The sequence below is a fragment of the Hippocampus bargibanti genome, linkage group LG20 (genome assembly GCF_051943395.1).
Source record: "Hippocampus bargibanti isolate YZ-2025 linkage group LG20, ASM5194339v1, whole genome shotgun sequence".
In the NCBI taxonomy this organism is placed as follows: Eukaryota; Metazoa; Chordata; class Actinopteri; order Syngnathiformes; family Syngnathidae; genus Hippocampus; species Hippocampus bargibanti.
Window position 1 is genome coordinate 6,541,873 of NC_142753.1, and position 25,255 is coordinate 6,567,127.

At 44.5% G+C, this 25,255-nt stretch overlaps 1 protein-coding gene across 2 annotated transcripts in view; it reads right to left on the reverse strand.

Moving 5' to 3' along the window:
• Positions 1–1,235: 1,235 nt before the first annotated feature.
• col8a2 (collagen, type VIII, alpha 2) overlaps positions 1,236–25,255 on the reverse strand; it is a 51,267-nt gene continuing 27,247 nt past the window's right edge. Inside the window, exons 2-4 of one of the 2 annotated variants that reach the window (XM_088987001.1) lie at positions 20,380–20,541; positions 6,482–6,670; positions 1,236–5,771 (exon numbers count right to left, since the gene is read on the reverse strand). In XM_088987001.1, the coding sequence (XP_088843127.1) occupies positions 3,868–5,771; positions 6,482–6,656 (2,079 nt within the window). In that variant the 5' untranslated portion in view covers positions 6,657–6,670; positions 20,380–20,541 and the 3' untranslated portion in view covers positions 1,236–3,867. Of the gene's footprint in view, positions 5,772–6,481; positions 6,671–20,379; positions 21,009–25,255 lie in introns of both variants that reach the window. The other variant, XM_088987000.1, reaches the window with a different exon arrangement.

Consider the following 25,255-nt stretch of genomic DNA (forward strand, 5'->3'; position numbering starts at 1 on the left):
TAACACCAACCGGTGAGAGGAATCCAATCACTTGTCCAGTTATTTTCCTTTGTAAATTGCCTCTTTAGACCCTATACTTCCAAATCTGTTTTATACATATATTTTCTTTAATTCTTTCCGAAGAGATAAAATCCTGATTAAATAATACGCGTATGCGGAATGTGAAACACAAAAAAATGTCTTGGACAATTCAAATAACACAATAAACTCCTCAAACGCGTATGTTGTTATCTGGCACTCTATATAAAAGTATAAAGGTGCGTGTGTAAAGGCAAGTCGAGCCGTTTTCGCACATTTTCTGTTTTAGATTGCCCCGTTTACGAAGACCTCAAATGTTGCACGAGACGTCTGACGTCAGTGTAACGTAAAAAGAATCCGGGTCGATGATGACAGTTCCAGAAAGCTCACATTATCTTCGTGCTTATGGCTTGTTTTGCGTCATCGGACGACAGCCCATGAACACACAATGCTCAGAACAGACAGTTGATCCCTAAAAATAGTGTTCATTTACACACGATCGGGGTGTCTCTCCAGGTATAGCGCTCGAATCACAAAAAATGTCTAAAACGATTATCAACCAGAAAAATAACATTTATTTATACAGAGCTGAAACCCTGCTGATTTAATGTGCTAAAACTTTGTAGATGTCCAATTTTTTTGCAGTGACGTCACATATGACGATACACGCATTCCAAGGAACTAACTGGACATGCTTTTACATGATCGGTTGTTTCTCTACAGTACTCAACTTTCATAAACGGAAGTGGAGTTTCAACAAAAACGGATTGTAATTGTAGGTCTCCCTCTTGTGTCCGATTTTGGAAATGCAACCCCAACATCTCAAAATACATGACAGTCAAGTTGTGTTTTTCTTTTCAGTTCCGACAGCAAATTGCTGAGGAATTGTTGAATCATTGATTAGTTGAACGTGCCCATCCAAAGGTTCGCAGAAGGTGAAATTGAGTTCACATGGATGGGTTTATGTTCACCTGAAATTGCAGCAAAAAGTACACCAAGTACATTCGGCCTAAGGGTCAGTTATGTGTTTAATATTTTTTTTTGTTTGGCCTATCAATCTATCAAATTATGCCGGCATAAAATACATCTCTGGCATTCAATTACGTTATTGATTTGTAATCTCGGTTTTTGTTTCATTATAGTCGACTAAACTTTCAACAGACATTGCAGCTACTGTATTAGGTTTCTACAAAAAGAAAACAAATAGAAAACTGAAATGTGAGACATAGAAGAAGGCCTTTATTGATATCGTATCAATACAATCAAGTACTAGTAGATTTCTGATAAGCAGGGTAGGGGGGAACAAAACGAGTGCATTTTATACTCACATTTTTACTGCGCAAAAAGTAACGCAATAACCTTGTGTGTGGGGAAAAAAACAATTGTGATAAGTAGATTACACAAATAACAAAATCTCCACATATAATATTCAACAAACAACACGGGTGCTAACTAAATGACGTAAATGCTATTGAATCATCAATGCTGTTAAATACCATTTGTACGTTCTTGGCTTCGGCGGTCGGTTTTGGCATCCCTATTAAATTAGCATAAATGTATAAACATCTTCATTAATTTCATGTGCAAATGGGAATGGCCGTGTACTTGTTAGACAACTAAAACAAAGATCCCTTGAAAAAAACGAAGCACAATTTGTTCCTGTTTTTTCTTCATGTATAAAGCAAAACAATTAAAAGCAATGTGATAAAATGACGCTTAAACTGACATTTGTCAAAGGAATTGCACTCAGGGCAAACTCTGCAAGCAAGTGACGTTGTCGGCAAAACATAAAGACAGCGAATAATAACCACATGTAATTCACATCAGCATTTTATATCTCCAAAAATAGACGGCTACCAAAATAAGCCAACATACAGTACATCACGAGCCTCGAACTGCCTTGTAGACTCACGTTACAATAATGCGCGTTTGTGTTATGGAGACAAACCGGACAGCTCCAAGTGCATTTTTTTCTTCTTTTGCCATTATGTAATCGGAAAAATACTGATTAGGTCTTATACTAGATTTCTGACGTCAGTCGGTGGGAAGTACATATTAGTTGTGGTCAAAAAAGCCCAATATTTGGCTTCATGTTGCAGTAGTGCCTTGGGATCATAATTTATTGAGTTTGTTCCTCGACCAAGCGTCTTTTCCCATTGAAATGAATGGAAGTGCAAATAATCCGTTCCAGATATATGCCTTTGGATATTATTTTTTTTTTTTTTTGGGGGGGGGGGGGGGGGGTCTGTCTATGCGGGTTGCTCCACTCTTTGTGGTCGAATATCCAAATTTTTACAATGCTTCACCTGTGACTGCTGTGTTTTCCGTGATGTGTTCGCATCAATCTAGCAGGGATATTCCCAAGGAAAAGTTTGTCTTAATTCAAGGGTGTCAAACAAACTTCGCATCATTAAACCGCATGGGACTTTTATTCTAACAGAGAAGACAAACAAGTCAATGTTCCGATTAAACATTGACAGAGCTGCGAGTTTGATCCGGATTTTGTAACTTGACTCCTGTTCAATTATTATCTGTTCCAAAACGTTCATGACCCGAATGCCAATGGGACAAAGTGACACGGCGACGCCCACATATAGTAAATACGTCGACACACTGCGAGTCTGCCAGGTTGGACAGGCACAGGCAACGTGTAGTTGAAACGCCTGGATCGGCGGAAATGAGGACGTGGGCGGCTTTGACACAAAAAAAAAACATCCACCGTGGGTTGTTAAATGTTACACAAGTCGCGTTTCACAACCTGCGGGCCTCTCAAGTCACTTCCTTTACTTATTCACAGAGGTAACAGGGAGCCATTTGCATTTCTGTCCCGCTCTACTGGACATTAAAGTCATATATCTGGTAGTGATATGTCTAGATTGCCTTTTTTGTGGGGATGGGGGGTGAATAAAATAAATAGTAGGGAAAAAAACGGTCAGCTCAAAAAATGAAAAAGATAGCAACATTCTTAACTCTTAAAATCATGATTGTGATTTTCATGAGAAAACGGGAATCAAGTGATGAAGCATCAAATTTCCTCATTGTGGGACTATTAAAGGCTTTCTTAATAAGTGAACATAAAGTTTTACGTTTCTTGAATATTTACATTTTTTTGTCTTGAGCCGTATGTTGGACCCCCCCCCCCCCACACACACACACACCTTCCGAACTCTGTAAAACAAGGGTGTCAACGTCATTTTTGCCGCGGGTGGGCCACATTGTAGTTCTGATTTGCTCTTGGGGGCTGTTATGAATTTGGGGAAGCCATTAGAATCTTTCATCCCATCCACATATTACATACAAGGCACATAACAAATTAATGAATACGTAGTTTTCAAATCTGAAGTAAAAAATAATGACCATTGTTACGGTTTAAAAATCAACAATTTGAAATTTTAGTTTGGACTTTTGCAAGCATCATGAAATTTCCCAAGTTGAATTTGCTTTCGCGGACCGAACAAAATGACATGGCGGGCCAGATTTCGCCCCCGGGCCTTGATTTTGACACCTCTGCTCTAAACTGTCAGCCCTGACGATGACGGCGCGTGGCCAAGCTTTGTTACCAATTAAGGCACCAAACAGTCTATCTCAAACACAACAACAAAGACAAAAACATTCAAAAAAAACACCACAAACAATAATTAACAGAAAACTCCAAAATAAAACCACAAATAACATTCCTTCTTCTGCCTTGTGATTTTTTTCTTGTGTCTGTGAAACTGAGCAAAATAAGAAAGAAAGGATTAACTGGACTGATCGCGTTATTGTTTTGGAAATTGATATGGCCGCAAGTACTTTAGGTTTCGCACTGCCTCTGAGGAGCTCATAAAATTACTGGAATCCGGGACGAGGTTATGTGGGGCAAAGCAGGAATCCCGAGAATGAGGAGTGAATGTACTCGGTGGAATAGAGACCGTTAGCCTGATCCGAGGGCATCTGAACCCAGACCTGATCGCCTTCTTTCAGCTCCAGCACGGCGCTGCCGGATGCCTGGTCCATGTAGCCTTTCTTGTATTCGTCGTAGGTGTAAGTTGCCGGTACATTGTTCTTGTACAAGGCCACCCACAAGCTGGTTCCCTTCACGTGAACGTGGTACGCAAAGTAGTAGACGCCCGATAGGGGTGCGGTGAAGATGCCGGTGGAGGGGTTGTAGGCGTTTTGCCCGTTGTACAGAGTCCGGTCAAATATGATTGGCATGCCGGATGGAGGAAAAGGTTTGGAGAGGATGGCCGTGAAGGCCGGTGCTAAGGAGGCAGAGAGTGGAACTTGACTGTAAGCCGGTCCCTTACGGTCTCCGGGCACTTCGCCCCCTTCCAACTGGGAATCAGTCGGACCCGCCACTACCGTGTGGCCGTTTCCCGGAAGACCCGGAGGACCGGGAGGGCCGGGCGGGCCGGGGTTGCCGTTAAGTCCGGCAGGGCCTGGTTTTCCCGGAGGACCTTGGGGACCAATGGGTCCATTCTCACCCACTTTAGCCAGTCCCGGGAGCCCAGGTGGTCCGGATTCGCCTTTCAAGCCGGGTGCCCCCTGCGGTCCCATGGGACCCATCGGTCCCTGAAGGCCGGGGATACCTGACTGACCTCTGGGACCTGGCGTTCCCATAAACCCGGCCTCGCCTTTATGTCCCTGAACACCCGTCAGACCGGGATTACCTGGCAGACCAATATGTCCGGCTTCACCTTTGGGACCGGGTTTTCCGATCGCTCCGTTTGGTCCGGGTAGGCCTTTATCCCCTGGCATACCTGGTTTTCCTGTGTTCCCACTTGGACCTTGGTCACCTCTGAGGCCAGGCAGGCCCGGAGGTCCTTGAGGCCCGAGTTCTCCTTTGAGTCCTGGCATGCCATGCTTTCCCGGGAGTCCCATGGGGCCATGAAGTCCAGGGGGTCCCGGTTTTCCGTCAAGACCTGGTTCACCAATCGGGCCCACTAGTCCTTGCTCTCCTCTATCTCCGGGTGGACCAGTTAAACCGGTGTGACCCTTTTCTCCCTTTGGCCCACTTAGACCAGGTTTTCCATAGCCTGCAGTCCCTGGAAATCCTGGGGACCCCCTCAGACCCTGCTCACCTTTTTGGCCTATGCGTCCCGGCGCTCCTGGTGCTCCATCGATTCCAGGCTTTCCTATGCCAATGGGACCTGGTTGACCTTGAAGACCTGGAAGCCCAGCCTCTCCCGGTTCCCCTTGATCGCCTGGAGGTCCCTGGTCGCCTTTAGAACCTATCAGTCCAGGCAAACCCTTTGGTCCAGGTTTGCCAAAGCCTGGAAGACCGGGCGGCCCAGTGCTGCCCTTTAACCCCGGGGGTCCCCGAATACCAGGGGGTCCAGGTGTCCCATTTCCATTCTCACCTTTAACCCCGCGCTCACCCGGGGGCCCAGAAATACCTTTTAAACCTGGTTCTCCCCGACTACCAGGCGGTCCCCTAACACCCGGAAGTCCGGGTTTCCCATTCAAAGAAAGCCCTGCTGGTCCTGGCAGTCCCGGCTGCCCTGGTTGACCCCTCAGGCCCGGTTCACCACGAGGACCAACCTCGCCGATAAGTCCCGGCATCCCCTTTGGTCCAATCTTTCCTGGTAGTCCTGGAAGTCCCGGTTTACCAATCCCCGGAAATCCGGGAGGCCCTTGAGGACCTGGCTGGCCGTTGAGGCCGGGATTCCCAAGTCCGGGCTTTCCTGGGATTCCAGGAGGACCAGGTGGTCCTTTAGGTCCGGGTTTGCCTTGGGGCCCTGGCTCCCCTTTCACATCAAGCATGGGTGGCCTATCTAAAAGAGAAAATAAGTGATTTTGTCAAAACTGGAATCGGGTGGTAAAAAAAAGTCATCATTCTTATTTTCATTGATTGTTAGCAAACCAAATTTGTCATGTTTAAGTTCAAGCTCCATTTTGTCAGGGTGTAGATCATTTCATGGGCAAAATTAAACTAGCCGGGCAATGCACGTCCTGGATTCATTTTCTTATTGTTTCAATAGAGCTCAGTATAATCACTTGGAACTCTTTCTGAGATGATTAGTATGATTTGTGATCTTGACTTGTGATTTTTGCAAATCTTTCCCAAGTTTTGCTGAAATGTAAAAAAAAGTGGAATTCTTACAGTTGTTTCCAAGTTCGCTAACATTTTTTTAGAGATGATTTGACTGTTATTTTGTGCTGTGATGTGGACGTCCAACCAGTAGATGGGAGTAAAAGCAAAACAATATTTTTGATCAAGTCCCATCAGTCACATTTTTCCCGTCGTTTTAGATGATCATATATTTTATGCATATTATAAAACCAATATTTCTCCTGTGGGGGCGAAAACAAAACAAGTACATGAAATAAAGACAAGTTTGAAACTCATTTTTGCAACAATGATTTTGCCGATGTCAACAAATCATAAGTACAACTTTCTGCATATTCATCTGTATTTCCCTGCTCTTTCCCATCATAAGACGCTATATGTATGAATGCATGTATGCACGAACACGCTACTCACCAACATAATGTCCTTTGCCCTCCCTGAAAGGAGGGCCGACAGGTCCTTTCATCATGGGTTGCATGTACTTCATGTGAGGCATGGGGGCGTAGCCTCCGGCAAGGACTTGCCCCCCTAGCATGAGGAGCACACAAATGAGGGCCAACAGCATGGTGGACGACGGCATGCCGGGCATCCAACGTCAAAGAACTGAAAAGAAAATGGGACAATAAAGTCAAGACATTTAAAGGACAACCGACACCATTTTTTGTTTCCTAACTGACATCAGAAAAACGTTTTATAGCATCTAAAATACCCAAAACACGCAGGCTGATATTTTTAGTCAAATGCAAAACACCAAAAAAAATGACTTAAAGTGTCCCAAAACTGCCACAAATGTGCTCGAAATTGGGGATATTCAGAAAGTCCCGCCCCCTTGTTCGTGACGTCACTATGGGCCACACACTGCCTTGCTCCAGAATCAAAACAATGGCTTCAGAGAGTTCAGATTCGGAGAAGATGCTTTCTTGTTACTCATCCAGTTATGAATATGATTCAAATAGTTCTGAAGAGGAAAGACTAAATGTTTGCAATCGATTAAAGAAGTCCTTCTGTATCGATTCGAGCCGTCTGCAAGCGATAAAACCAGTGAAGATCTGGACTCCGATGTAGCGCCCTGAAAATGCACAAGAGGGTGCCCCGCTGCGTTTCGTCCAGTATATGAAATGGGCTGATTTGTCCGCTGGGAATATGTGCCGTCCCGCCCCCTTGTTCGTGACGTCACTATGGGCCACACACTGCCTTGCTCCAGAATCAAAACAATGGCTTCAGAGAGTTCAGATTCGGAGAAGATGCTTTCTTGTTACTCATCCAGTTATGAATATGATTCAAATAGTTCTGAAGAGGAAAGACTAAATGTTTGCAATCGATTAAAGAAGTCCTTCTGTATCGATTCGAGCCGTCTGCAAGCGATAAAACCAGTGAAGATCTGGACTCCGATGTAGCGCCCTGAAAATGCACAAGAGGGTGCCCCGCTGCGTTTCGTCCAGTATATGAAATGGGCTGATTTGTCCGCTGGGAATATGTGTAAACTTACACCTTCTTTATGCGTGTTACGGCAATTGGCTGCCACACGATTCACCATCGCGCTATTTATATAGTTGTACTTCTAATTTCGCGATCAACACGGTATTTTCAGATTAAAAAAAGTACCCAAAATGCATTGTGTGTCGCCTTCTCGGTCAGGGGTGTTCCGAATGTGACGTCACTTCAGGCATCGTCATCAACTCGAAAACAAGACTTCATGAATACTGAGCGGGAGTCTTAAAAGGTAAAATATAAATCCTGTGACTGTAAAGTGTCCTTGAGAGTTTTGAAAGGCGCTTAGAAATGAAATGGATTATTATTATAATCTTTGTAAAATGCGCTCAGTGGAAGTCATTTGAAGTGATTTTACAAATTATGGACGCAACTTGTCCGGAGGCATCGGTTGTTCTTTAATGTCGTGAAAGTTTCAGGAATTTGTATAATATGCAAATGTATGCAGGCATAGTTTGCGAGTCAAAAGGTGGCCAAAGTTTTGCTCCGACGAGCCAATCAGAGGTTAGAGACATGCATCTGTTTTTGCAACGATGCCAAAGGGAAACCAACGGAAGCTAACTTGCGGCTCCTTAAGACTGCAACTCTTTGGGTGCGCCCGGAATGGTCGAAATTTCGGAAACAAGGTGTGAGAATTGCATCCATGCAGGCGCCGTTGGCCGTGAGGCGGAAATGTTTCTGTCAGACTTTCTGACAGATGATGTGAGGCCTCGTGTAAGCATGCGATGCTTAGCATGATTCGTCCGCAGCGCCAACCAAAACAGCCGAGGTGGAAAAACTGAACACTATAGCACACAACCTCAGAACGGACGGATTAAGCGACCTTCGGAAGTGTATAGGGGATAAGAGTTACTAAACAAACAGGAGTTTGAGCGCCTAAGCCACATGAGCAACAAGGATACACATACACACAGATTTATTTATTTATTTTTTAACCACATACATTTGGTCAAGCGGTGATTTGACTAATAAGAAGCCAAAAACGTGATCCTCGATAGAGTCGACTCCACTTTTCGCTCCGATTCTCGCTTTGCTGAGGTCACCGAACATTTTCGTTTATTTTTTTTTTTTTTCCCAAGGACTGAGTCACACATGTGCAGCCACCAATCGAAATAAATTGATGATGAAAGTAATTATGAAAAAAAAATGCCTTGGCCGACTTTCAGGCGGGCTGGCACACGATAGATGTCTGGTTTTGGTGCAAATGCGATTCATCAAGGCAACGCCAGGTACGCTCCACCCCCCACCCAAAAAAAACCACAGGGATTCACATAAAAAAACAGAAGCCTGAATGGGTAACAGACACAAACGGGCCTCTTGAGCGAGACTCAGAACAATCTCAAGAAGAAAAAAAAACACCCACATAATCAAACAAACACGTTTAGTATGCAATTTGCTAGCTTACTATTTTTTTAAGCAAATCCAGCGGCTGGAGCCCCCCGCCCCCTCAAAAAAAGTTCCCAGGTGTCTCGCGTGCCTCTGTCCAAAAACCCCAAGGATAAAAAATATGAGACACATTTGCATATCCAACATACTTAAAGGAAAGTATTTTTTTCCACAATTTAAAGCAGTTACCAGGTGTCTGGCGTGCGTGTATTTGTCAAAATAGCCAAAGGATCGGGAATTGTAGACACATTTTTATAGCATTTTTCTTGCATTGGGAAATTTGTCTGGTTTCGAAGGTGAATCGGTCTTATGGAATGTGCCAACCTTCACACTGACACCCCCCGCCCCACTACGCACAAACAAGGTATCGGCGCCTTAAAATAAGTGACACTTTCATTCAGTATTGTTTTGGGATTGCTAAGACCCTCCTGCAGGTTAGCAAAAGATGAGTGGACGCTGATGGGGGTACATAAAAAAGAGTGCAGTTCAAAACTAATTTGGTGCTGGGGAAGAACATATGAGGACAGGGACTGGATCGAATGTGTGCAAAAATAACAGATGAGGGGCAGGTAGAGGTTTTTTTGCTTCCTTCAATGACATCATTCAGAGGAACATTTGCAATACCCCGTGCGCTCGCTCAAGTGCAAAAGCAGATGCGCTATTCTGAAAATGAGCTGAGATATATGCGCTCGAGTGAACCAGGTCAAACCTAAAACCATATACACACATTATTATTATTATTATTATTATTATTATTAGTTCAATACGGCAATCCTCCACAAATTCACAAGATGGCGCTCAAGCGCTACTCTTATATAGCACAATAAATAAATAAATAAATAAAATTAATAGTAAACATTTGAACAGTTTAATGACTGTATTTCTTAAGTGTCTTCATTTCACGTTATTTCCTGACCAAAGGGCGCCCTCTAGTGGACGTTTAGTAACACTACACCACACTCACAGCTGATTGATTCAGATGTAGCAATACTGAAGGCCTAAGAGTGACATGTACGGCCCGCCACTGGTTTCTGGGCACCAAAAGACCACCACATGGCACCAAAGCACTCCTTTTATATAGACCAGTAACGGGGAATCTCACCAAAAAAAAGAGTTGTCAGCAAAAAAGAAGGGATTTTTTTTGCCTGAAATGGAAGGAAAACAAAAGTAGAAGAGAGATTAGGGTTTTATGAAGGGTGCCAGAAACCTCAAAGGGGCCTCCGATCCACCTTTGAGGATTGGATCGGAGGCCCTTCTGATATTTAGAGTTATTTGTCAAAGAAATGTTGCGGATGGGGTGGATGGGTAGGTACATTCATCTTTAGATATGCTGTATCATATCACCAATAATTTGGAAATCAGAAGCTGGGCAGCAGTTGTGAAGCTCGTATTGACGAATATCCACAAGCAGCCAAGTTAGAAAGCCTAACTACACAGATGCTACAACCTCAAAGTCGGATTATCGTCAATCTGCAGCACTTTATCGCTCAAATTCATCGTAGACGGTGAGTCGAAGGGAAAATAAAAACGGAGGATACAAATGGCCAGGAGAAGCTTTTGTCAAAGTCACACAAGATGGTCTTGAGAGCAAAGAATTGACAAAATGCGCAGTGGGCTTTTCTCAAAGCTGCTAGCGGGAAATGAGTAAGCGAGCCTGTGAGCTCTTGTTGACGCTGCAGGGCCGTGGTAAGAGGCCAGCCAACCAAAATGGATATCGGGTGAGCTCCTGCACGAACTGGATTGCACCGCTTTCACTCGAAAGTACAGTAGAAACAAATTTTTTGGGTGATTAATCCGCTCAATCCCACTGGTGCAAAATCCAAAACAACATTTCCCTTTGGAAATGATGTAATCCCATTTAATCTGTTCCGCACATCACTGAATATGAAGGGGAAAAAATGTCTGTCTACATTTGTTGTGGTGTAATACCCTTGTTACTCTCCCAAGTCATATTATACAAATGGCTGCCGCTGCTCACCCGCAGTAATAAAACGGTCTTATCATTCAACTGTCTTGATGCAAAATGGTGACCGGGTTGATCGCTCCCCCGCTGTGCGATTTATTGCATTGCGCTTCTATTCAAAACAGATCTTGCTATTGGACTTACTCTGGCGTACGTCGGAGACCAAGCAGTTCTTCCCGGCTTCATATTTGGAAAATTCGCTGTAAATATTTTATTGCAAACGCAAAGATGTGCACATACGCGACAGCTGTGAACCCGAAAGGATCGCGACGAATGGCCTGCAAAAGGTGACAACTCCAAACTCGAAACAATGACGACATAATGGGCTGCAGAAGTGTCTGGTTTTCGTGCCAGAATGTCATATTTGAATGCTATTCATCTGTAAATGTGGAGGGGGGTGAAGGGGTGTGATTATGACAACAAAACCTATAATTGTGCTGCTTTCAATGAACCCGCTCCACTTATTTACCTGCCTCGCCAAGAGCCAAGGAAAGAACAAAATAATGAAAGTTTAACATCTCCAAGGCCAGACATGCGAACAACCTGCTCGTTACGCATTTTGGACGGCTGACACGGGAAAGGGGGGTAGGGGGCGAATAATGAGATCCTTATTCAAATGCTTTTATCAAACCATCAATGGCGGAATGTAATTTGGCGCCAAACGATGGGGCTGAGCGCATTTATTGACTCCTGACCTGGCAACCTCTTTGCGGCCACCTGCCCGTCCGCTGAGCACCCGTCACTCAAATGGTGGCGAGATCTCGGCACTACGATGCGTCAAGTCGTTGGAAAAGGGGTTGACTTCTCCGTGTTTGCTAGCCCTGTTACTCTTTGTTCCTTTGCACTGACTCTCGACCACAAACACGGAGAAGGGTCTGATTGGCAATAAAAACAAGGACAAGTTTCTCTTGTTCCGCTTGGAGCGTTCGAGCCTTTAATCTCGATCAGGCCGGTGTTATCTCAAGCTACGGCTGCTGTCGTATTCAATTACGAAGAGCGTTCTTCTTGAAAAAGACACTCGGGTTCTGTTCGAGGCTTCCAGAAACTAATCATCGTTGTTCTCCATGTCAACGCTTGCTAATCAGTCAACTGGGCTGAGCACGTGCGGAGTAAAGAGCTTTTCCCAGATGAAACTTCGGCATGACTGAGGGGGGAGATGATGTTGACGTTTTCAGCTTCTGCTGGAGCAATCATCTTGTTCCTCGAACTTGCTGTTCAATGGAAATCCTCCGCCTTGGCCAAACTACACGGACTGTTTTCGGTATGGACCCGCGAAACTCCCCCCAAATATTTTTCACGGGATTCAAACCACCCCATGACCGTCACTGAGGTTCACCTGCCACCGTGTGAGTACGTGCACGAGTCAGTTTGTGTTTATTGTCACAGTCAACCGTGACCGCTCTTCTCAGCTGCGAGTTGTTTATTTAAGACTGCGGCAGGTCCCTGGATTGCTCCCGATGAATCTCGATGTGGGATTCAATCCACTACCAGATGGAGAGCTTGTGACATTCCAGTTGGACAAAGCCAGTGAAACCTGGTCGAAAACCGGTACAGAAACCGACCAGCGTGCAACTGAACATCAGTACGAACATCGAGGCAAATTACACACACATTTTTCTGTTACAGAGAAGACAACATGTCCACCAACCATGGTGTGGAACCCAGACACAGAAGCTCTGGTCTGGAATCTCTGGATGTTTGAGCAGCCTGGACTACTTGGACTAAAAGCATGAAATAAGCGACTCTCGCAATAAAATAAGAAGGCATGCGCTTGATGGAGGCCGTTTTTGGCAAAGGTGATGTTGCTCCATGCCGGATATGTTAGAGATGGATACACGCCTACCACAAATAGCGAAAGCCCTGTCAATTACAGCTCATTAGTTTGAAATGGGCCGTAAAACCTCCAAAGGGATTTTGTGTGGTTCAGCGCGCGACTGGATACGTCCTGCCGGGCATGTGTGCGCATATATTTGCATCGTAGATCTGAAAAGGGGAAATCCATCTCATCTGCATAATGTAGCTATGCTAGCGCATCTGCGAACGACATATTAACTGACTTCATGGAAGCATTTACATGTTGATCAAAAGAGGTCGCGGCATGGACCCTTGGGGAACTCCACACTGGAGATTAGCATAGTTGGGGACTTTTTCTGCCTCTTCTTACACTTTATTTACCTCCATCTCATCTATTATAATTTATTAGCCTCGCAACATGGGTTATGTATCTGTAGCATATGTTTCTCCAAGTCATTACATGATCGGTACGGAAGCTACAGAGATGGGTATTCCTCCCTAAAGAATCTGGAAGAGGCATGTAGGAAACATGCTGGGGGTTTACCGACGTCTCAGACAATCGGCTTAGCATTTGCGCTTACACAGCTATGCTAACACAAAGCTGCTATGAGAATTGTGTTTAGCCTTTTTTTTCCGGCAGGCCTTCAGCTGAGAGCAGTACAAATAGACCTAAATGCCAGAATAACAGTTGCGGGAATGCAAGGAGGCATAAGTGCTTGTTGGGCTTGGATGAAGATTTGAGATCCAAGACCGGCCGGCTGCGTTGTCGTTGTCGCAGGAGCAGCAAATAACAAAAAAGAATCACTTTTTTATACACTATCTTTTTTGGAACTGTTGAACAGAAGTAATTGTCCTTTGGTTTATTGTTACCATTTTAGAATATTTAAAAACATTTAAAAATTGCCATTTTCGAAAATTGGGGGCCTCATTCAGTCATATACTATTTTTTGTTCCTACTTGAGCCTCTAGATGGCAGCACTTAGCACATGCAGGATTCATTTTACAAGCAGGCCAGACGTTATTGTTTTGATGTCAGAGGCTGCGGGCCGGATGAAAATGGGCCACGGGCCGCATTTGGCCCCCAGGCCGGACTTTGGACACATCTGAATTAAATGGTCTCTAATCCAATTGTTATGGTCCATTGTAAAACTTGGACTGACGGCCCAACCAAATATTTTCCTAGTGAGCTACTGCAAAAGACAATTGGCAAGATACTGCTTAGGATCCGCATGGTACTTTTTATCTGTATATTATATCGGTAAAGTGAGACCCACGCCTCGCCTTACCTGACCTGCCCCCGCGTCTCGCCTGGAAGAATGCACAACAATGTCTGTGGTTTCTATTAATATAACAAAAAAGCTCTTTCAAATGTTGTTTGCTCCCGACTTGTGCGCATATTTGTCAACGTGCAACTCTTTATGTGCAAATGTGCGGGCGGTTCCAGTCTGTGTTTCCGCCGAGCCACACAAAGCCTACCCCCCCCCACCCCTACCACCACCACGGCTCCCACATGGGTCGCCCTCCTCTCTGAAGTTGGGAACAGCAGAACTGGCCTCTGACACTCCTAAGCTAAGCGCTACAATTAGCTTATCACATAAACACAGATGTGTAATCAAGTCTAGACTGATAGAGGAGACAAAGCCCGACCATCTGGATTTTCTTGAGAACTGTTTTCTTGTTCTGCCGAGCAGATGATCGGGCCCAGAAAATATCACGTTCCATTATTGTGTCTGCCTCTCTGTCGAGTCTGTGGGCGCTTTTGCGTGGATTGCAAAGTTCACTTTTAGAGAAAAACGCAACGTGAATCAAGACTCATTCCGGACAAATGAATGATCATTTTCCGACATTCATCCTGAATGATGTACACGAAAAATAGAGAGATGGACTTTTTCCACTTGGAAGCAATTTTTAAGACTTCCCATCAAGAAGCTGTTGGACCGAACCGCCCGCAAGTCAAATGATGAGCAATAGCCGCTTTGAGATTTCCGTAACCTCTTGTCATTGCTACTACCGGAGAGGCGCCTTTGAGAATAAAACTAAATGGATGGATGGATGGACGTATGAATTATTGAATGAATGAGTAAATAAACACATTTGCGAGGAGTGAAATTGTGCAAGGGAATATTGTGAACCACCAGTAAGAGAAAAGTCTTTGCCAAATATGGTTTGATCATTAAGGCAGGAAATTTAACAAACAACAACAATAAAAAAAATGTAAGTTATGGCAACATTTGGAGAAGTGTGTAACCTTTGAAAACATGGCGTATTCAAACCCGGACTATCACCTCAACTTCAGGATAATGACCTCAAATTAGTGAAAAGGGCTCAGTGACAATGGATCGCGGCAAGTTAATCGCTAGCGCAACTTTGCGGATTCCCCCTTCGTTGTTAGCAACGCTAACAACTCAGTTTGCTGTTATACTTCAGAATCAGAATACCTTTATTCGTCCCACAATGGGGAAATTTCTTCCCCATTATGGATACTTCCTGCCGTAGCTCGTCACTGACAACCTTGCATCTGGGTAACATCCTTTTTACCGAGGATGGAACAGACATGTCTGAATCTTCCTTTTCTTTCGCCCCTTCTCTGCCTCTTCTTCTTTCCAATCACAACATCCGAGTAATGGAAGACGGCGAGTAGAGGACAATGACTGGATCTGGTTTTTGCACCAAAAAAACGATGTTGTCAGATGATCATTGACTCCAATGTTTTCTTTGAGCTCTTCAAAGCTCGCCAGGTTTCGCTCAAGGCCAGAAACGAATGACAACAAAATTCGAGCTGATTGCCACAAGCTTTGGGGTATTAACTGAGCTTATTGCAAAACGGGTCAGGTGTTCTCAGAGCGCTCAACAAAGAATTCCAAAAGCAGAATCCATGGCAAAGCGGTGAGCAGAGCGCTTGGTCGCGCGTCTGCGAACAAACAGACGGCCGGCGCATGTTTTTGTTGTCAACAGATCAAGTGGTTGGGACCGATCAAAGGCGCCACATGGTTCCGAACAAATTGAACGCTCCTCCCACTTAGTTTATTTTCTCCCTTTTTTCACTCTTTGGCTGTCTTGCTTGAACATTTAACCTCATACTTCCTTTGCCTAACCTCTACACCTCCCCTAGCCTCGTTCTTTCGGCCATTTTCCGACATTCCGCCCCAGTTGAATTCTTCCCAAACCCACACCGATATTTCCAATCTCTCTGTCGCACTTGTGTGGATTCGACCTCCTTTTGGGAGTGTTCCACCTCAGGCATTGTCAGGCCTCCGGGCTTGGTCCAGAATGCGCATCCAAGCTGAGGCCACTGTTCGGAAATGACCACTTCCCCGTTTCAAATTGGCAGTGAGGCAGGAGAGTGAGAAGGAATTGGAAAGAGAGTGTGCGCAGGCATTCATCTGCTAGCCACGTGAAAGCTTCCATTCCAAGGCCACCGGTCCAGAAATGGTTTGAAAATTTGGTCGTTTTGTTTATGATGATCATTTCCCCTCCTCTAATTCCGCAAGTCATCATTTAAAGCCATCTGCCGACATCATGCCGACGAGATTTGGTCTCTGCCCAAGTTCAAACAGACAATTTCATGTAACTCACACCAAAATAGCGCTTTATGTCGTCTAGTCTTCCAACAACATTCGGTATACATAAGCCCAAAGATTCTATTAGGATAGCAAAGACGCTACGTATCAACTCTGACTTACGTCAGTCGTTCATAACCATCCGTGACCGTGTTTAAATTCACACGGATAAATATGTTCGGGGTATTGACGCAGTCCATCTTATTTTTTTTCCCAACATCTTATTGTATCGCAGATTTTCTGCTGATGACAGGAAATGATTCAAAGAAAAGCTGCACAAAAAAAGACAAGCTGGTAGTGTTACACACCGCCTAATGCTAAGAAAGGTTGCGCAATCAAACACGTTGCTCAACAGGCTCAGTCTGCACAAAAAAAGGGTTTTAGATTCTAAGCCGAGGCCGTTCAAACACAGTTCCGGAGAACTAACATCCTGCATGGAACAATCGTGGGATATCGCAAAGTCTCCATCTGAAAATGTTCGTCGGCAATTTGGTGATTCGCTTCGATTGTAGAAACACCAACTTGTAGCACACAGATGTCTCATTCACCCATTGTATGAACTTTTGTCAAGAACTGTTCCGGTAACAGTTTGAAGTTCGAACAAATCCGACGCGGGTACATTTTATTCATTTTGACCGACAGTGTGATCAAAAGGACCAAATCCCTGACGACTGCCACTAAGCTAAGGCAGCAAATAGATCAGTCAAGTTTTTGGGCTGATCTGAATTTGTCCCTCTGTCTCACGTCTCTTGTCATCTTCCAAAAATCAGCGCAGCCGTAACGAAACAACCATCTAGCCGAAATAAAAGCGTTCAATGATTCAGAACACAGTAACCCCCTTTTTGACGTGATTTTCACATTTTAACAAACTGCTTCTTATGACTCAAAATCAAGCTCAGACTTGAACAAAAACAACGTCTGGAGCATTTCAAGTGATCCCGAAGCAGCTCTTTTCAATTCCTGACCCACTGACCCTTTTCCAGACGGATACGTTTGACCCTGTATCCAAAACGAAATAATAAAAATAAACATTGGCGAAATACGTCAAAATACGATGAAAAGGCAGACTGTATATGTTTCAAACTCAATTATTGACCCCTGTTACCACTTGGCTCGCGGTTCTGACAGAAAGTCTTTCCAGTCACTGAACTGAAGGCCAATCAAGTTGAGGAAGGCAAACAAACCTACCTGTGTGTATTTTACCCATGCTCGTTTGCGCCGCTACCTGAACGCCACTGCCAAAAACGCCCGCTTGATTTATTCATTGCGGCCACCCCGAATTGCGTAAAGTTGAGTCCGCGGTCGAGCGTCAATCTAACATTCGCATATGATGAGGTCCTTACTTTGCAAATACGATTTCCACAAACCTCAACCTCAGCAGGCAAACACAAAATGTCACATCTCATTACCTAAGAACAACAATTTTGCTGAAAAAAAAGCACCAAAGGGTTTTATTCCAGACGTGCCGTCGGAAAATGTCTCGAGATTTGTGTCTGGGAAGTATTGCTCAAGATGCTTGTTTTGACCATGGCGGTGCCTCAGTGACGAAAAGCCTAAAATGTCTGGCACCAAAGAGACTGTGAAAAGACGTGTGAAGTGAAGAAATGGTGAACAAAGCAACGATAAAAGTCTTCCGCTTTTTCCTGCTTCCGTCCGCCGCGCAAGGGCCGTGATAAGCTACACAGAGCGTGTCGACAGGTTCCCTTTTTGGGGTGCAAGTGCCTGTGAAGACACAGTCGACGGGAGAAGGGGTATTTGCTGCCAACAAAACTTCCTTTTGTCTACGGTAGGGAGAAAAATGGCAAAAAGCGGCCATGTTAACAGATAAAAATCAATATGTCCAAAGTGTGGCCCGGCGGTCAAATGCGGCCCATGGTCAATATTCATCAGGCCCGCAGTCTCCGTCATAACATCAATAAGGTCTGGCCTGGATGAAGAATGAATAGATTGGGACGTAGCGTTGTTACCTGCATGTGCTAAGTGCTGCCATCTAGAGGTTCAATTATGAACAGCAAAATAGTACATGACTAATTGACTGAATGAGACTGCCAATTTTCTAAAATGGCGATTTTCTATTTTTTTCTTATATTTTCTAAAATGGCGGCAATCAACATAAGAACAATTCCATTCAACTGTTTAAAAAAAGTGAAATTATGTGAATATTCAATGTTAATTTTCAATGTCAATTCAATTTTGATATGCCTGTTTCATTTATTGCCTAAAAATACCACAAGAGGGCAGCAAATCCTTTTTTCCCAGATTAGACAAGGCCATGGTCAAACTAAATAAAACTTCTACCCACCCAGCAAAAAAAACATTCAACACGATAATGACAACACGACCTCTGAAACCATTTTTTCCCTTCCAGAATTTACTGCCACGCTTAATGTTCGCCCACCCACCCGAGCCACGATTCCACGGTGGCGGCCATAGAATGGAATTAAAGCTGGTGCGGAATAAAGCGTTGCAGGCATTCACGTGGCTGCAATTCTGTCAGGAAAACGCATTGAGCCTTGGCCAGGTTGTGAAAGCAAGAACATGTTTTTACTCTCGTGGATTTGTGCCGACGTCCTCACTGCGCGCACGTGTTTTTTTTTTTTTTGGTGTGTGTCGACTGGGAAATGAAAAGAGCTGTATAGAAACAAATATGTATCTCTCACATTGTATTTTTGGACAGCCACCGTCATTTCACGGTCATATAACTCCAGGGCCATACGATTTAAGATTTATTTTTTTTCTGATGAAACAAGAGAGTCTAAGCTTTCTCACGCTGCATTGAATGTTTATCCAATCCTAAAACTCAATATTCTGTGGGTCCTAGAACTCGAGTGACAATGACAAAAACCCTGGCACTGCAGTGGACACATTTTTGCACATCGTCTGCCAGTCAATCGGTTAACAGACCCCAGAGATGCTTCGGGGGATAACCTCAGCTCGTCAACATAACCGGTTTTATCTGGGGAAGCCTTAAGACATCGCCCTCTTGTGGCCAAATGTTGCAAAGCATTTTCAATCATTTTTACGATCAACTTTGTTTGATAAAAGTGGACATTTTTTAATGCTTCTTTGGTCATGACATAATTTTTTGTGGCCTATGAGTCGACGTGAGAGGTCGCCATGGTTCCGGCAAGAGACACAGGTGAACATTAGCATAAAACAACAACAACCGCAATATTCCGAACACGTGCAATCGAGGCTCCGAAGCAGCTTTTAACGATTGTAGCGAAATTTGATTTCCACATGGAGAATCCGGAGTCGACTTTGAAACCGATCGCTGCTGCCAATTGTTTTGGGTATTTTTTTCTTTTCTGGGGGGGTGGGGGGGGGGGGGGCGATCAGCATTTGAGTGCACTCGTTTTTCCACTTTCTGTTACTCTCATTCAACAGTTTTCTCAAAAATCACACTTGTGAATAAAAAACATAGTCATAATGCATATATACACCAACCCAACTACCCCCCCTCCCGCCATGATTTCTTTTTTTTGTGTGTATGTCTTTAATTTTGCCCAGCTGCACCTCTCACCACTTTCGGGACACCTGAGAAGTCAACGGCTGCAATCGACGGATGTCGTTTCAATGGAATGCGGGGGCCGCTTGCCAGCGGCATCGCCGAAGGATGCGGAGGGAATCGAGCCGTCTTGAAAAAGACGAAGACGAAAATAAAAGTGCGCGCCTGGCATATTCCTTCACCTGGATCTTTCCGTCTGGGTGAAGAGATAACGGGGTCAAAGGTCGCGTGATTAACTTCACAGGGCCGAACGGAGCCCGTTTGTGCACAAGATTGCGCATCATCTGCATTGGCGAATCAAAAGTGAAGCAAAATAAAGTGCCGGGACGGGAAAATGAGTTTTTTTTAAGCTTCACAGAAGCTTCTTTTCTTCAAGCGAACCCTTTTGAATCTTTCTTATTATGATTTGGCGAAATCGTTTCAGGCCGTCAAGATTTATGCGTGTCCCATGACTAACGTCTGCTTTTTATTTTCGTGTCCTCCCCCCCTTTCTTCTCTTTTCCTGATCACTCCTTCTGTTTCTTTTGGCCTGGCCACCGCGGCCACATGTGATGAAGTGAGAGACGGCAGATGACAGCAGACGAGGGGGTGTTAGAGTAGGGGGGCTTACCTTCGTCTCCTCAGAGCGTACAGCGGCAGGAGGGCAGCGCCGCGGTGGATGTGAGCTTCAGGTGGATCTTCTTGTCCGCCTTCAGCCACGTGTGTCTCCCATGGGATGGGGTGGCATCTGATGTTCAATGGAGCCCACCCCTCCAAGAAATGGCACCTTCAACTGGTCCAGTGAAAAAGAAGGAAAAAAAAAACAAAAAGAAGAGAAAATTAATTTCAGGGCAGGTGCCTTTTTCAAGTTCAGTCAGTCAGTCACCAGCAAAAAAATAAAATAAAAAATAAAATAAATCAGTCCAGGTGGGAAAAATAAGATTTGATGGGATATAAATGGAGTGGGGGTGGAGAGAATCCTCTCTTGTGCCCTGCTTGAGTGGTCCAGAACCAGATCTGGGTAGCACCTTCCCAATCTACGCACTGCAGTGATCCAGGGTGGAAAGTAGGAGGGAGCGGTTTTTCAGGGGGTGGAGGAGGGAGTAAAAGTGCAGTGAGAGTCTGAAAATCAGATCGTCGGCGACGTGGATGGAGCTGAAGGTCCGAGCAGGGTGCGCTCCCACCCTCCAGGACTTATAACCAGGGGCCGCGCATCCCCTTGGACCAATCTCCCTCACCTCCCTCCTCGATTGCTCTCTCCTGTGGGGAAAAGACAGACGGGATTGTTCGCCGGGTTCCCCCCACTAAAAAAAAAAAAAAAAAGCAAGTGTCTGCGTGCCGATGGAGAAAGGGAGTGTGCAGGATGGGGTGGGGTAGCCGCCCCGCGTCAAGGGGTGGGGTAGCGTTTAGAGGAGGGTGAAAGGAAAAGAAGCAAAATGTTATGCCTCAGTCCACTTCAAACACCCCCATGCCCCCTTAAGAAATCATCAAAAAATACTTCAAAAATCGGCATTTAGGAACCCTGACGTGTTAATCCTAAAATCTCCCACAAAAACTGCTCCTTTGCTTGCAGCTTCAATGGACAATTAATAAATCTCTCCGCATGACATAACGCTGGGAACCGCAACGCGCACGCACACAAGGCCATGGTTGTTTTCCTGTCGCACACCGCCCGCTGCCTTTTTCTGTATAATCGTTACATGATATCGAAATCTCCCAAGCGTTGCGATTCACATTTGACAGGACACCCCCCCAAGGGGTATTCATTGCATCCGTTTGCATTGGACATTGAAAACACGCCAGGTGTGCTGCTGATTCAATTTCACAGAATAGGCCCGAAAATGAGTCCCGATATTTAGTCTATGCCAACTTGTCCAAAGTGTGGCCCGCGGGCCAAATGAGGCCCATGCTCAATTTTCATTCGGCCCGCAGCCTCCGTCATTAAATCAATATGTAGCGATGTTACCTGCGTGTGCAAGGTGCTGCCATCTAGAGTCTAAATTAGAAACAGTAAATTAGCGTCTGAGTCATTGACTGAATGAGCCCCCCAATTTTCAAAAAATACAATTTTCGAATTTTTTAACTCATTGACTGCCAGATGATGTGCAAAAATGTGTCCACTCCATTGCCAGGGTTTTTGTCATTGTCACTCCATGGAATATTGACGTTGAGGACTACATAAACATTCAATGCAGTGTTAGAAATCTTAGACTCTCTTCTATTATCAGAAAAAAATGAGTTAGTTCCTAAATTATATGGATCTGGAGTTATAGGAGCTTGAAGTGAGGGTGGCTGTCTAAAATACAATGCACTGCATACATCTGGGTTCATATAGCGGTTTAACAAAAGCTGAAGCTAGAACAAAGCGCCAACGTGGAAAAAGAGGAAATGCTGCACCCTTGTGTAAGGGAAAAACATTACCAGAGGTCTGACCAGTGCTTTAATGGCAACCCTCAAAAAAAAACCTGAACAAATTCGGGAAGGACGCTCCACATCACACTTTTCAATTCCCGAATAAATTTGGGAAGGCAGCGAATGAGTTAAAAAAAAAACATTTTAAAATGGTGACAATCAATAAATTACTTCTGTTAAACCTTGGTTAGTTTTTAAAAAAGTGAAGTTAAGTGACGATTCAATTTCAATTTTCAATGTCCATTCATGTACTCATATGCACGTTTCAAATGAAGCAAAATAATTACGATCGCTGAAAATTAAAATAAAAAAGCAAATGTGAAGCAGAATGGCTCGCTGAAATGTATTTCAATTCATTGCTGTTATATGTAAAGAATGTCCGCCAAAGCCCCCCTACATTTTTAACACACCAAATCTGCCCCCCTTTGCAAAACGTTTGCACACTCCTGATCTATGCTCACAGGCTAAACAATAATTACTATGCGTATCCATTTTTTTTGGCAACATTATGAAAAAATAACAATAAAAATCAACCAAGCAGGCCTTGGCTGACCGGGAAACAGAAAAACACTCTTTTCCGTGTACTCCAAATACTATTAAAACGCAAAAGGAGGACGGCTTTTCCCCGACATGAGAATTTGTGGCTACAGTAGGTACTCAAGAGCATATTTGGATAATGGGGCCCCACTTTCGCCAAGTATAATTCGGGTATAATTTCAACAGGCATATTTTCCTTCACTCACTTTTGTGATTAAAAAATGGACTCGTCGTGCCATTTAGAGAGCCACGTGGGCCGCGTTTGGACAAAACCGGCATTGTTAGACGCTGGGACAACCCTCCCAAAAAAAAAGCCATTTCAATCGCAGATGAATCAGCCGTGAGCCATGTTGCGCTCACTGAATCGTTCCCCGAACATGGAAAGGGTGGAGTGACCAGATGCCCAGTGATGATGTCATCAATAGGAGCCTGTGTGGCTTTTCAGGCGCGCCATTCATTCATCGTGCGTGTGTGTGTTTCTGCGCGAACAAGTAGGACCTTATTGTTAGGCGAGCAGGCAAAATTGAAAATCACCACAAAAAAAAAGGTCAACCAACATGGCTTTCATTTTCCTTTAACAAGGTGAAACATTCCGGAAAGTATAAACAAACAAGCCGGCAAACTGTGACGGTGCACCACACAGACTTTCCCCTTGATATTCTACGAACGGCTCTCCCGAAATAAGCCATGAAAGGAGCACGCTTGGCGTAACCGATCCACCCCAACCGACATAGGCCTGCTATGTTTTAACATGTGGGTGGGGGAGTCTGTTCCCGTCAAAGCCGTGTGTGTGCACGTCCGCCGGTTGGTTTAGGGGGTGCGCCGGGCGTGTTTTGCCGAGGTGGGTGTTGAAAGGCAGCTTGTCAGATTGATTGGAAATCACTTTCGGGGGTTGTCGCGCGACCTTGTTGACCTCAATGTCACTGTGAGGAGGCGATTGTAAGCGGGTAAAATGTGTATTTTCCGGTGGATAAGGCGCACCCCCACTGAATGGTGTATTTTCAAACTTTTTCCATATATATATAAGGCGCACCTGCGTAAACGGCTCACCTTCAATGAATGAAAGAAGGTGTCCAAATATAATACAGTAAAGTCTCGTTATATCGATATCGGATATATCGATAGTCCCGGTTATATCGATACTATTTCTATGCACGCACGGAGAAAATTACATGCAAACAGGGTCGGATATATCGATAGTCCCGGTTATATCGATATTTTTTCGGACTCCCTTGAATATCGATATAACGAGACTTTACTGTATATCAAAATATAAACGTTTTCCAAATATAAGCGGGTAAAATGAGTCTTTTCTGTTGTATAAGGCGCACCCCCAATGAATGGTGTATTTTCAAACTGTTTCCACATATACGGCGCATCGGACTATAAAGTGCACCTTCAATGAATGAAAACCTTTTTCCAAATATTATAAATCAATATATAACATTTTCCAAATATAAGGCACACCACATGATAAGGCGCTACAGTAGAGGCTGGCGTTACGCACTACTTCTTGTACAGGGGGGGAAATGGAGTCATTGGCTGCTGACAGTCGTTGCGAGACCTGTTGTGGCCTTATATGACTTCACATATAAGGCACACCTCCGTATAAGGTGCATGGTCATCTTTTGAGGAAAATCAAGGTTTCTCGGTACGCCTTATACACTGGAATACGAGCATAATGTGTGCTTTACAAACATCGAATACTGACAAATAAAATCAATCGATCAATATAATTTGATTGACGTTGAATTGAGGCTTCGGGAGGTCAAAGTAAAAAGGTTCACGCCAGGACAGCTTTTCATCCGCTTTCCCAAAGAAGCCATTTTCTCTGAGGTGATGTGGTTCACCTTTGCCTCTTGTAACCTCGCGAAAGAATGCCAGGCATTCACACGTGCGAAAAAGGGGAAAGGAATTCCGCAGTGCAGCAGGACGGCGACGGCGGCGCACGAAATAAAGCGGAAGAGAGAGGGGCAAAAAATGGCCGATTTTGATTTTCCAATCATCGCAAAACTAGTGGCACACAAACAAGCTGCAGGAAGAAGCACACGCTCGGGCATATGATACTTTATCTGGTTCCCAGGCTCGAAAAGTCCTGCCGAACCACGTGAGGACCTTGCGAGAGCGCAGTGAAAATTTTTACCTCGCTGAGGAAATGATGAGCCCCCCAAAAAAAAACCTGACACAGCGCTTGGTGATGCATACAAACGCAAGCTCTTTTCTCAACTGCAATTTCCCCAGCGGCGAATCGAATTGATACCGCGAGGGAAAAACAAGTCCAGACCAAACAAGTCGATACGATTCAAAACGTTTCACACGGTCCAGATTTCCCATAGCCGAGTTTTAAGATTTGCTTTTTTTGTGTGAAAACCACCAATGATTAGTTTTGCAGGATTCAGTCAAGCAATCGCCGCAAGTGAGACTGACCCCCCCGGCCCCCTCCCACCCGCTCAAGAAAAAAATAATAGCAGCAATTCTAAAACAAGCACCTCGGTGTCAAAGGGAACAAAAATAAAAAGGAGACACAGAACAGGAGTCGGGGAGTTGCAGGAGGCAAG